Source organism: Garra rufa, chromosome 7, assembly GCF_049309525.1.
Source record: "Garra rufa chromosome 7, GarRuf1.0, whole genome shotgun sequence".
Taxonomy (NCBI): domain Eukaryota; kingdom Metazoa; phylum Chordata; class Actinopteri; order Cypriniformes; family Cyprinidae; genus Garra; species Garra rufa.
In genome coordinates this window covers 20246495-20261176 of record NC_133367.1, presented here as the reverse complement: position 1 = coordinate 20261176, position 14682 = coordinate 20246495, and the positions used below count along the sequence as shown (strand labels likewise).

Here is a 14682-nt window from a genome sequence, read left to right as displayed (position 1 = left end):
AAATTAATTGTAATAAAAAAAAAAAAAAGTTATATATATATATATATATCTCATTTCAACCATATTTTCCGTCCATAAGAATGGAAGATGGAGAGCTTTCATTTGACTCATTCAGTCGGGTAATGTTTTCCTCCGGTTGAATCTGATCAAATTGGAAACACTATCAAGAGGTTAAAACAACTCCTCCAATCAAATCAAATGTGAAGATGCCTCAACTGTGCATTCAACTAACATTCCCGTTCCCTGTCTGTGTATTGAGCAGTATAAGAATAACCTACCCTGCATCTCGTGCCAATCTGCCTCTCAGTGTTTCTCGTGTAGGAGAGATAAGCTTTATCACGCTGTATAGACACTGGTGAAAGTGATCCGGCCCACAGAACATCCTGTCCTGCCTGACTGCTGCTCCACACAGCCTCCTATCTCTGCACTGACCCAAAAAAACCCAGCAGACACTGCGAAACATCTCACGCCAACGTCCTGCGGCGCTCAGAAGAGCCTCGCTCGCTTTAAACCTGCAACACATAGTTCACGATCCAGAAAGAGTTAGTTTTACACACTCCAAAAAAAAACCTCTCACTCTCAGTAAATGTAGGACATGATTGTAAATGTGAATAGAGAATGTTTATTTAGTGACTTTATTTAATTTCTGGTTGAACACATGGAATATAGAAGTTATTTTGTCTCGTGCTGAGAGCAGTGATTTAAAAACGGCTACCCAATCGGCTAAATTACACTCCTGGCATTCTGCAGATGATGGTAAATAACGCCTCTGACATGCAAAACGCAGACGGGTCATTTCCAAGGCAACGGCTCTTTGCTGCTGGTGAATGTGTGTGTTTTTAGTAGTTGCAGACGAGCGGCTCATTTCTTGACGAAGAAGCGTGTGATGTCAGAGGCCAGTTTGGAGGCAGATTTGTCTCGTTTCATCTGAGTTCTGTCTTTGACTTGCTGCGCGGTCCTCTGCAAAACAAAACCACCATATATTACAAATGTGTTGCATATTCAAAAGCGATATTTACATTTAAATACTCAATGTAAATGTAAAAATGAAATGATAGTAATTAAATTCAGATTTTTAATTTACATATTGCATAATCACAAAACTGTATTTTATGATGTATAATAATAATAATAATAATAATAATAATAATAATCATAATAAATATTTAACAACTAAATACATTTATTAATTCTAAAATATAAAGCAATCATTTAATAAATAATATAACATTTATATAAATAAACAAAAAACAAGCAAATAGTCAAATACTGAATATAAATAAATACAATTCTGAATTTTTATTTTAAATATTGTATATTCAACACAATTTAAAAATATAAAGCAGTCATTTATTATTATTAATAATAAAATTAAAAATAAAATTAAAAATAATTTATTAAACATTTATATAAATAAACATTAAATATTTATAATATATTGTCTAAAATACAAAAATATACAAAATGTTTAAAATATTTTACAATAATGTAATATTATAATATTTATGTATATATAATATTATTATGATTATTATTTAACATTTATATAAACAATTATTTTGAATAAAATATTTATAATGCATTTGTCTATAAATAAATTCATATACATTTTAAATGGTAATTAAATTCGGAATTTTTATTTTAAATGTGCAGTCAAACAAAAGTGTATATTAAGTGTTGTATAATTTTAAATAATGACGGTGATGATGATGATGATGATAATAATACTAATAATAATAATAATAATAAACAATAGTACATTTGTAATAATTAATTCTAAAATATAAAGCAACAATCATAATTATTATTATTACCACAAAAATTTAATATATTAAATATTTATATAAATGTCTATTAAAACACCAAAATATTGTAATATTATTAATAATAAAATAATAATAAATAAAATGTCATTATAAATTATTATAAGTCTTAATATTAAAATATTAACTAATTATTATATTAAATATTTATGTAAATACATTGACTGTATTAAATGTTGTATAATTTCTAATAATAATAACAACAACAACAAAATATATTAATATTATTACTATATTAAATACTTGTATAAATACACTTATATTAAACTTTGTAAAATAAAAATAATATTATTAATAAACAATGAATATTTAATCATGGATACTAAAACAAAGCAATCATTTATTATTATTATTATTATTATTATTATTATTAATAATAATAAAAATAAAATATTTATATAAGTAAAGAAATAAACAACAGAGTATTCTATAATAAATACAAAAATATATTTAAAATATTGTAATATTAATAACAATGTATTATTATTATCATTATTATTATAAATATTTCATATTTATATAAATATTTTTTCTTTATAAAATAATTATAATGCATTTGTCTATTACATTCATAAATATTTGAATATAAATAAATACATATTCAAAATGCATGTTTGTGTTTGTGTTTGTGTGTGTGTGTGTGTGTGTGTGTGGATGGGATACTGTACCATACGATGGCAGACGGTACAAAGGGTTTGAAGGTTCTCGAGGGAACACTGTCCTCCTCCTCTGTACACGGGGTTAATGTGGTCCACCTGCCAGAATTGTCCTTCAGCGGGACTCTGAATCATTTCATTCAGCTGCAACATGCAAACACAGACACACAATGTCAGACAAATCAAACAGATCATTAAATATTTCTCTCTTGACGACACAAAACTGATTATTTTTATGCCGATAACCAATATGCAGAACGCATTTTTATTTATTTATTTAATAACTGCTTTTTAGAATCATAACATAAGTTGTATAATAATAACCAAACAACAAAATATTATTGCTATTATTAACAATATTAAATATTTTCCCGTTTTTTTTACTATTAACAGTAAATATTTGTAAATATTGCTATTATTAACAACGTTAATAAATATATTTCTGTAATCAATAATAATAATAAAAACGTTGACAACAAAATACTCAATAAAATGCTCAAATCAATATACTATTGTTCTTTGCTTTAATACTGAATAAAAATAAATAATATAAATTATTTTAATAATAATAAAACAAAGAACAATATTAAACTGAACTGAGTATTTTATTGTCAATGGTTTTTATTTTAAAATAAAATATTTAATAACACAAAATATTATTATTAATATATTAAAAATTTAGATAAATGCATTTATTATATATAAAATATTTATAATGCATTTGTCTATAATACATTTATATATATTTAATATATATGCAATTATAAATATACATTTCATATTTAAAATATTTAAACTATTTAATAAAATATTAAATTTAATGTAATATTGTATCAAAAATAATTAAATTAATAATAATAATAATATATAATTTAGCAACAATAATCATTTAATAAAAATGTTGTAATCCATTAATAATAAAATATAAAACGATATACTACAATATTATTAATGTTATTGTAAACATTAATAATAATAATAATAATAATAATAATAATAACAACAACAATACTACTACAAGTAATATTAATATTAATAATAACAATCATTATTAAAAGTAAAAACTATTGTAATTATTAATAATAATAAAAACAAAATACTTATAATAATACTAATAATAACTATCATTATTAACAGCAACAACTACTTAAAATACGTAAATATAATATTATTCTTTTGTACAAAAAAATTATAACTATCATTTAACAACAATAAAAATGTTGGAATCATTAAAATATACTAATTATTATTGTAATCAATAATAATAGTAGTAGTAGTAATAATAATAATAATAATAATAATAATAATAATGACAACAAAAATACTTAACTATCATTATTGACAGCAACTACTCATAATACTCAAATATAAATTTGTTCATTGTTGTATTAATAAAAAATTCTAAAAATGATTTAAATGAAAGCATCAGTATTATTAATACAACTACTAAAATAGTACAATTTTTAAATCATTAATAATATATATATGAATAAAATATATTAATCATCAATAATTTAATAAACAACTTTCAGTTACTGCAAGTATTATCATAAAAATATATAATTATAAATGAACACCACAGCGTTAATAAAAAACCTGTTCGCCACAGTCATATTAATGTTTTTAAAAATAATAATTAAACTTTTTATGTGATTTCTGAGCAATATTTAACTGCTACGCTTAAATCGACACTTTTAGTATCAGCAGTATTGGAGTTTCCTCCATAACTGATCAGGTAAAAAAAAAAAAAGTGTGAATACTAATAAAAATGAGTTAATCCAATCATAGCTGCATCTTTTGAAGAACGGAGCACTTGAAAGCCTCCACCACCCAGAGAGAGTCTTGAGAGCGTCTTAACAGTGTTGTTGTTGTGTGTAGATCCTTTCTACTCCTGTTGTTTTATTGAACCGCTACATGAAAGTGCTCTGAATAGCCCATCGGGAACTCTAGGAAAGCGTAATTCCCCCCTTTCCAGAGGCTTTTCACCAGACCGCCGCAGCGAAGGACTCCAGGTGTTCATCAGGATTAAAGCTAGAGTAGAAATGCGCTCAAATCACGAGTGGACGATCAGCAAGGAGGCCCGAGCCAGAGCGCTGGCATTTCAACGCGCCGCTGTTTTTAGCCTCGCGCTCTCTGGAGAAAACCCAATCAATCCTCTCCTTCCCCCTCAACAGAGCCGGCCGATAATTATCCGAACTCTCGAGGGTCGCGACACGGACGATAACCTCCCGCTACGAGAGCGGGAAGCTTCCTTACTAGACCTCAGGGCGTCGATACGCGCCAAAACACATGCTAATGTAAGGAAACGGCCAACGCGCACGAAGGTTTGTCCGTAACAATCCTTTGCGTGTACGACGACGGCCTTGTTTGTGCGTCGAGGGCAGTCAGAGCTTAAAGCGTGTTATTGATCAGGCCGCTGCCGCTCGGGGCTCTAACAGAAAAGCCCAACAAAAATCAAACCTGCAGCTCGTAGCAATGCACTGTGGGAAAAATCAATGGCAATCTGACAGATCTAGGCGTTGTGTTAACGCTGGATGCTCCGGGGAGGAAAGGACGGCGGCTGCGTGTGTGTTTGAGTGTGTTTGAGTGTGAATGGCGCTGATAACTCTATAGAGAGAGTCAGAGAGCAGACGCCCCAAGGCCGCTAAGCTCTTATTGCTTCTGCGAGCTAAACAGGCCATCTTTATTTATCTTTCTCTGTAAGCAATATTTTTTCAATAAAATGCAGCGTCTGCCGAGTTACTCGCGGAGAATGTTTGGGGATAATTCCTGGCTAATGTGCTTTTGGATGCGGCTAATGCATGCTTTTTGCCCAACTCTGGCCAACTTCCCAGACGAAATTAGTCGTGGGTGAACGTACACCTCACGCTGAGTCTAGGAGAGGACGTTTTTGAGCGGGAGGTACGAGGACAGGGGGAATAGAGCGGTTTTGTGGACACGGATAAAACTCGGATGGCTATGAAAAGAAATTCTAAAAAAAGAAAAATCAGAAAAAGATGTTGATAGACCTTGTTAATATATCAGTTGTTTCTATATGAAGCTAATGATAATACCTATTATTATTATTATTATTATTATTATTATTATTAAATAATTGCGTAAGTGGTAAACATTTGCCACAAATTTATTCATTATTAAAAACATTTTTTTTTTTTACTAATAATCTTAATATTTGTGGCATATTTCTTCTTTGTATTTATTTATTATTATTATTATTATTATTATATTATTAACAAGAACAACAAATAATATCAACAAATAATAACATCATTATTAACTACAATAATAAATACTAGTTAAAAATGCCATGAATAATAATAATAATAATAATAATAATAATAATAATAATTTAAAAATATATATTATTAAACAACATTTTCAAAAAAATGTTTGTAAAAATGTATTTTGTGTCATATTGTTATTGTGTTTTTTATTTTTTATTTTTAATAATGATGATGATATTTGTGGCATATTTATTATTTTTATTGTTTATTTACTTATTTACTAATAAAATAGCAATAAATAATAGTACAGTAATAGTAATATGCCATGAATATTGTTTAACAACAACAGCAATAATAATAATAATACTTATTATTATTATTATTATTATTATTAGTAGTAGTAGTAGTAATAATAATAATTATATTAAATCATGTTTAAGTAATTACAAATTTGGCAGAAATATTCGATCATTATTAAAAAGATTAATGATGAAGATAAGATTTTGTGGCATGTTGTTTAAATAATGGTAATATTTGTGGAATATTTATTATTATTATTATTATTATTATTATTATTATTATTCCTTGCTAATCTACCCATTTATTAACATCAACAAATAATAAAATAACATTAACAACAATTATAGTAATAGTACAAAGATCCAATGAATATTGTTTTTTTAATAATAATAATAATAATAATACCTATTATTATTATTATTATTATTATTATTATTATTAGTAGTAGTAGTAGTAGTAGTAGTAGTAGTAGTAGTAGTAGTAATAATAATTATAATATTAAATCATGTTTAAGTAATTACAAATTTGGCAGAAATATTCGATCATTATTAAAAAGATTAATGATGAAGATAAGATTTTGTGGCATGTTGTTTAAATAATGATAATATTTGTGGAATATTTATTATTATTATTATTATTATTATTATTATTATTATTATTATTCCTTGCTAATCTACCCATTTATTAACATCAACAAATAATAAAATAACATTAACAACAATTATAGTAATAGTACAAAGATCCAATGAATATTGTTTTTTAATAATAATAATAATAATAATAATAATAATACCTATTATTATTATTATTATTATTATTGTTGTTGTTAAATTACGTAATAACAGTTTTCCACAAATATTTTATCATTATTAAAAATATTAATGATGATATTATATTGTGATGTTAAAAAAAAAAAAATAATGATAACATTTATGGAATATTGATTATTTATTGTTTTTAACAATAACAATAGCTATGCATTTATTTATTAAAAATATAAGTATTATTATTATTATTATTATTATTATTATTATTATTATTTTATAATTATTAACAATAATAAATAGTAATTATATTATAACATTATATGAATATTATTTAATAATATAATAATAATTATTATTTAGGCAAGCATTACATTTGTAAGAAGACATTTTCACTTAAATGCTTTTTTATTGTTATTAATAATAGCAATAATAATGCTACTAATTTTTGTGGCATTGTATTTAGTTTTTTTTTTACATTATTATTTGTAGCATATTTATTATTATTATTATCATTATTATTATTATTACTGATTATTTCTTGTTGTTGTTATTAGTAATTATAGCAGCAGGTATTATTTTTAACATTGACAAATAATAACAACATGCCACAAAAATTGTTGATAATAACAACAACAACAATAATGATAATGATAATAATAATAAAAATATTGTGGCATTCTTTGGATTTTTAAAAAAATATTACTGGTATTAATATTATTAATAGCACATTTATTATTACTGATTAATTGTTGTTGTTGTTGTTGTTGTTAATAATAATAATAATAGCAGCAGTTATTATTTTAAATGTATAACCTGTTTGAGCGGGAGTTGTGCCAGCCAGGTGTTGTCCAGCATCTCCTTGCGGTGTGTGCGCGGGGCGTCCCGGACCTGCACGTACAGCTGGTGGGCGTTGAGTCCGCAGTGCTGACACACACCTTGCTCTGTCTCCAGCACACGGGCGCGCATGTAGCCCTGATTGGAGCGCAGCTGGAAGTCCTCCATACAGGCAGGGCTGCAGAAGCCTCCTGCCCAGCCGCAGTGCTCCCCGCTGGGCTTCTGGCAGGACAGACACAAGGGGGTCCCGGCCGAGTCCACGGCCTGCAGGTAACCTGCTGTAGTGTTTGTCTCAGCACACACCGAGCTCTCGGCTTCTCTGTGGACACAAACACACATTTGCAAGTTGACTTTCACATTTTTTTGAAGAAATGTATAAATGGTGCTGGTCTGTAGAAAACGCTGCTATATGGTTATAGGATGCGCTTGATAGTTGCTAGGGTATATATAGAAATTAGTATTGCTCTTTTCACTATGAATGTTGTGTCTAATCTCCTGTTATGAGAAATCTGAGATCATTTTACAGATATATAAAAAAGATATATTAAAAAATAAAAATAAAACAATTATGCATTACTAACAAATAAAACAACATGAAACATTTTCATTTTCACATCAAGTTGTCAGAAAAATAAAATCTAATTTGCGACTATTTATATTACCAGAAAATTATTCTTATTATTATAATATAACATTTGCATACATTTACATTTTTGTATGTTATTGTACATTAATATATTACATATTTTAATATGAATAAATGTTTTTTTATATAAAAAATAAAAATATTATGATTAATAATAATATTTAATAATAACTGTTGCTATTATTATTACATATTAGTTATTGTTGTTATTATTATTATTATTATTATTAAATATTATTAAATTAAATTAAATATTAATTAGTTAAGTTAATATTATTAGTAATATACATGTTATATTTATGCTTTTTGGATCAATACAATATGTATATTACTAATAATATTAACTTAACTAATATTTAATAATAATAATAACTCAATAACTAATATGTAATAATAGCAACAATATTATTAGTAATATACATGTTATATTTGTGCTTTTTGGATCAATTCAATAATACAAAAATGCTAAATGAATGAATGAATGAATAAATATTTGGAAAATACATATATACCCTTCATCATAATAATAATAATAATAATAATAATAATAATAATAATAATAATAATAATAATAATAATAAAATCCCCAACATAAATAAATAAATACTTAAATTAAAACAATATAGAAAAAAAAACAGTTTTTCCACCAACAAAAATGAATGAATGAATTAATAAATATTTGGTAAATAAATAAATAAATAAATAAATAATAAAAAATTAAATACTGAAAAAAAAAAACTGTTTTTCCACCAACAAAAATATAAATGGATTAATTAATTAAAACAATACAGAAAAAAATGTTCTTAATTACATAACCTAAAATAACCTGCTGTATTTGTAATAAAGAAAAAATAAAATAAAATGACCAGGGTAACGTGCTAACCACTATACTGCGGCTCCAACATGATTTGACAATCAACCAACCAGTTGGACAAATTGGATGTACGTACGAGACTAGTCTTGACCACACTAACTAGTTTAAACTTCACCAGGAACGACTTTCTAGTCCTCCATCAGTTCTCACTTTCTCTCTCTCTTTCCAGTTTCTTCCTCTTTTCTCTCCATCGCCTAAAAATATCCAGCCCCAGACAGCGCTCAGTACGTCGCAATTTTTTCCTCCCGCGGTTTCCATGGTGACGCCGCAGCACTCGCGTGTGTGTGGATTAAGCCCTTATCCTCTGCACTAAGCATTCTTGAACACACTCCACACACACACTCGTAGCGCAGCTTTACAAGGTTAACCGTTCGCTGCTACACACATAATTACATGCCGAAATGCACTTTCAAAGTAAATTGTCACTCGCTATGCAATATATATATATTTTTTTCCAGGAGTGATGCAAATTCATAAATATGTATCTGTCAGCGACAGTCTCCACCCTGACCGCGGGAGGAAAGTCATTTGATGATCCAAAAGCCAAGTGAAAAAACATATATATTCATTTCCATTTGCGGATTAGCTACACCTGGGGCAGCAGCCGTCGCGCTTTGAGATCTCATCGCCGCGACAGCAAAGTCTGATGAATTTCTTACGCAGCGACAAAGTGCGAGAGGAAACAGCTGTCACATATGATCAAAAAGTCACGCCGTGGCTGACAGGGCGAGCGCGCGACTGTGTTGATGACTTTATCAGCCATTGCCACGACGTTATTCTCTCGTTCTCTGCGTAGACAACTCGCTGAGATCACGCGTGTGGCCGCTTCATCAAATCCAGTGTTCATTCAGTCTTATGAAGGATTTAGCAGTTAAAATGACCATTCATAACACCCTAGCAATCACTTAGCAACACCCACTTACCAACTAGTAAGTGTTACTGGACTGCTATGCAGTTTAACATTCAAAACACTCACTAATTGATAAGTGGGTGTTGCTATGTGGTTGCTAGGGTGTTATGAGTGGTTGCTATGGTCTTATGAGTGGTTGCTAGGGTGTTATGAGTGGTTACTAGGAAGTTGCGAGTGTTTTTACTGCATTACTATGCGGTTGCTATGATGTTTTTGATGGTTGTTCTTGATGGTTCTCTTAACGTTTGTATGTATGTGGGTGGTATGTAGTTGCTAGGGTGTTATATGTGGTTTCTAGTGTATTATGAGTGTTTTTACTGTGTTGCTATGCAGTTAGTATGATGTTTTTGTTGGTTGTTCTTGATGGTCATCTGAAGGATTTAACGATTGAAATACTCACTAGTTGATATGTGGGCATTGCTTTGTGGTTGCTAGGGTATTATGAGTGGTTGTTAAGGTGTTATGTGTGGTTGCTAGGGTGGTGTAAGTGTTTTTACTTTGTTGCTATGATGATTTTTTTTCTTGATGGTCGTCTTCTGAAGGATTTATTGTATGAAATATTCACTAGTTGATGTGTTGCTAGGGTGTCATGAGTGTTTTTACTTCGTTGCTATGCAGTTGCTATGATGTTTTTGATTGCTGTTCTTGATGGTCATCTGAAGGATTTAACGATTAAAATACTCTAGTTGATAAGCGGGCATTGCTTTGTGGTTGCTAGGGTATTATGAGTGGTTGTTAAGGTGTTATGAGTGGTTGCTAGGGTGTTTTCAGTGTTTTTACTTTGTTGCTATGCAGTTGCTATGATTTTTTTTTCTTGATGGTCGTCTTCTGAGGGATTTAATGTTTGAAATACTCATTAGTTGATAAGCGGGTGTTGATATGTGGTTGCTAGGGTGTTACGAGTGGTGGCTAGGGAGTTGTACGTGGTTTTTACTGTCTTGTTATGCAGTTGCTATGATGTTTTGCTTGATGGTTTTCTTTTGAAGGATTTAATGTTTTAAATACTAGTTGATAAGAGTGTTGCTTTGTGGTTTCTAGGGTATTATGAGTGTTTTTACTTTGTTGCTATGCAGTTGCTGTGATGTTTTTTGATAGTAGCTCTTGATGTCGTCTTCTGAAGGATTTAATGTTTGAAATACTCACTAGTTGATAAGCAAGTGTTGCTATGTGGTTGCTAGGCTGTTATTAGTGGTTGCTAGGGTGTTATGAATGTTTTTATGTTGTTGCTATGATGTTTGTGATTGTTCTTGATGGTCATCTTCTGAAGCATTTAACCCACGAACAAATAAACAAAATACTAGTAGCTAAGTGGGTGTTGCTATGTGATTGCTAGGGTGTAGGGCTGCAACTAACGATTATTTATTTTCAGTAAAGATTTAAACTTAACACAGACTGCCAGAATGGACTTTTATGCATACATGGAAATGCTCGTGTGAATTTGTGATATTTACAGATAATGATATGACTGTAAACTAAAAGTTTTCATGCTGAGGATGCAAACGGATCTCAAAGCGCCTCACAGGTCAAGCCATTACGCTATTAGCTTCAAGTTTAAAATAAGGAATTCTCATGTTTTGGGCAGATTGGATCATGTAACTATACTACAGCATCTCAGTCTGTTTCCTCCACTATTTTTAGATGCATTTTGTCTACAGAAATGCGTCATTCAGTGCTGTAATTTGACGTAATTGTAATAGAAGTTGTACGTGCACTGTGGGGCGGACCCGATTAATCGATAATGAGAATCGTTGTCAACGATTATCAATCGATAATAATCGATTTTATCGATTAGTTGTTGCAGCCCTACTAGGGTGTTACGTTTTTTTAAATGCTGTGTTTGCTATGCAGTTGCTATGATTTTCTTGATGTTTATTCTTTATGATTTTCTATAGAATTTAACGTTTAAAATACTAGTTGCTAAGTGGGTTTTCTATATGGTTGCTAGGGTGTTATGAGGTTTTTACTGCCTTGCTTTGCAGTTTCTGTGATGTTTCTGTTCTGTGATTGCTAGGCTGTTGCTAGGGTGTTCTTGGGTGGCTGCTATAACATTCAATATTTAAAACATTCAAAATTCGGTAATCTATTAATATTTTGAATATGAATTGTTTGATAGACGCAGTGCATATTCACACTTGCAATCTAAATTTAGATTGCAAGAAATGGTTCATAAATTTGTGAATAATAAATAATAATAATAATAATAATAATAATAGTTATGAGGGGTCAGACCTGTTAGTGGGGTCAGTAGGTTTGGATGTGGATTTTCTTTTGGGGCCAGTGTTGTCCTTGTTGATGATGCGGAGAGCTCCGCCCTCTTTCTGGGCTGCAGCAATAGAGGTCTGAGCTACATCCTGTCTGGAGAGATACCTGACAGACAGAGAGAGAGAGAGAGAGAGAGAGAGAGAGAGAGAGAGAGAGAGAGAAAGAGAGAGAGTGAGACTCTGTGGGAACTCTGAGTGCCATAAAGGGAACATCATGGTGGCATGAAGAGGGCAGTACAGTATCTGCTACCACAAAACACACACAGAGCTGATGTTTGTGTAACAGAACAGCAAACTGATGCTTATAATGCGTCAGAAAATACTCAAATAAAACATTTTGAATTAAAATCTATCTTGGCAATCATCTCGCATTACGCACAGACTCAGGTAAAACTTTTGCAGAAATAGATAAAAAAAAAAATCACAAAAAAGAACAAGACTGATAAATAGTTTTTTTTTTTTTTCATTTTTTAATTCATTAAAAAAAGAAAAAAAAGATTAAAATATAAAAATAAAAAGAATGTTGATCTGTCTACCTATCTACAAACACACAGGAAATATAAAATTAAAAAAATTAAATAAACACAAAATAAAACAAAAAAAATTAAATATAGTCTATATATCTCTCTCTATATTATAAATACATATGATTAAAAAATCATTCAAATACAAGTATCTATCTGTTATCTATCTATCTACATTTACATATATACACAAGAAATATAAAAAAAAAATACACACACACAGTAAATAAAATATGGATAAATATACACTATTCAGTAGTTTGAGTACTTCAAAAATACAAAAATCTAAAACAAAATTAAATCCACATAAATAGGACTGATAATTAGGATTAAATGTTTTAAAATATTTTTATATATATATTTTTTAATGATTAAAATAAAAAAAATTAGAAGCATCTATCTATCTAAAATAATGAATTAAATAAAAATAAAAATACTATAATATAAATATACACTATTTATTAGTTTGCGTCAGTGAAATTTATTTAAAAAAAAAAAGGATTCATTCAATTTAAAGTGACAGTAATGACATTTATAGTTTTGCACACAATTTTGTTTTTCAAATAACTGATTTTCTTTTGAACTTTATAATTATCAAGGAATCCTGAAAAAAAAAATTATGGTTTCTTCAAAAATATTATTATCAGCATATTAGAATGATTTCTGAAGGATGATTTCACTGAAGACTGAAGTAATAATGCTGAAAAATTTTGCATTTTAAAATTACATTTTAAAATATATTCAAATAGAAAAGCTATTTTAAATTGTTTTAATATTTCAGTTTTAAAGGTTTTAAGTGCAGCCTTGGTGAACACGAGACCTCGTTCAAAACCTCCAAAAAGCCCAAACTTTTGAACAGTAGTGGAATTTATTAAAAATACTAAAAAATAATAATAAATAAACATATATATATATATTAGGTTTAACATTTTAAGCGTGGAGGAAAACAAACAAACACACTTAATTTGATTGACACCCACATGTGAGCCAATGAGATTCAGATCCGCCCACATGTCCCACAGCTCTCCAGCTTTGATGGTGTGTGTATGTGTGTGTTTTCTTGCCTGGAGGTGCTGCTGTGCCGTCGCTGGGATTGCGTGAGCTCCTCTAGCAGCAGAATGGGGCTGTGAAACACTCTTCCACTCTTCCTCACCATCCTCTGCCTCATCGCAGTCAGAGAGCTCCACTCGCGCACGAATCGCACAACCTGACACACACACACACACACACACACACATACATACAGATGTGTTTCAAGAAATCTGATGAAACAGTGCTTGAAGATCCCGTCTCACACACACACACACACACACACACACACACACACACACACACACACACACACACACACACACACACACACACACACCTGTCTCCTGTTCTCACTGTGATTGAATTCTGGTGGCAGTTCCTCCCAGTTCTGCAGTCTGATATCCAAGGGAATGAAGTTACAGTGGAGCGGGAGACCGTCCTGGAGAGAAACACACACACACACACACACACACACACACACACAAAGCAAACTCAGTTTTGAGTGACTATATACTGAATATTTACAGTATATTTAATATTTTATTGACAATATAAAATTAACCAATTTTTATTTGACGGTTTCTTCAAGACTGTGCTGGTGGACTAGTTTTAGGCCCAGCAGTTGTGTGCCGAAGTGTGTGTGTGTGTATAATACATAGAAATCACATGAAGCACAGATTAACCACAGATTAAAAACAAAATGAAAAGATAGGAAAAAAATTATGTACAAAATATATAAATTTTTAAATGATCTTTAAATTTTTATCAAATATTTTACAAAAAAAATAAATATTTACATTTTTGTTAAATTAAATGAATAAAATTTTCAAT

The 14682-nt window shown here is 29.6% G+C and overlaps 1 protein-coding gene across 1 annotated transcript in view; it reads right to left on the bottom strand.

Moving 5' to 3' along the window:
- Positions 1-605: 605 nt before the first annotated feature.
- The window catches only part of zranb3 (zinc finger, RAN-binding domain containing 3), a 93723-nt gene continuing 79646 nt past the window's right edge, over positions 606-14682 (bottom strand). The window contains exons 14-19 of the mRNA XM_073843610.1: positions 14189-14313; positions 13884-14026; positions 12264-12401; positions 7584-7923; positions 2492-2623; positions 606-960 (exon numbers count right to left, since the gene is read on the bottom strand). Of these exons, the coding sequence (XP_073699711.1) occupies positions 862-960; positions 2492-2623; positions 7584-7923; positions 12264-12401; positions 13884-14026; positions 14189-14313 (977 nt within the window). The 3' untranslated portion in view covers positions 606-861. The remainder of the gene's footprint in view (positions 961-2491; positions 2624-7583; positions 7924-12263; positions 12402-13883; positions 14027-14188; positions 14314-14682) is intronic.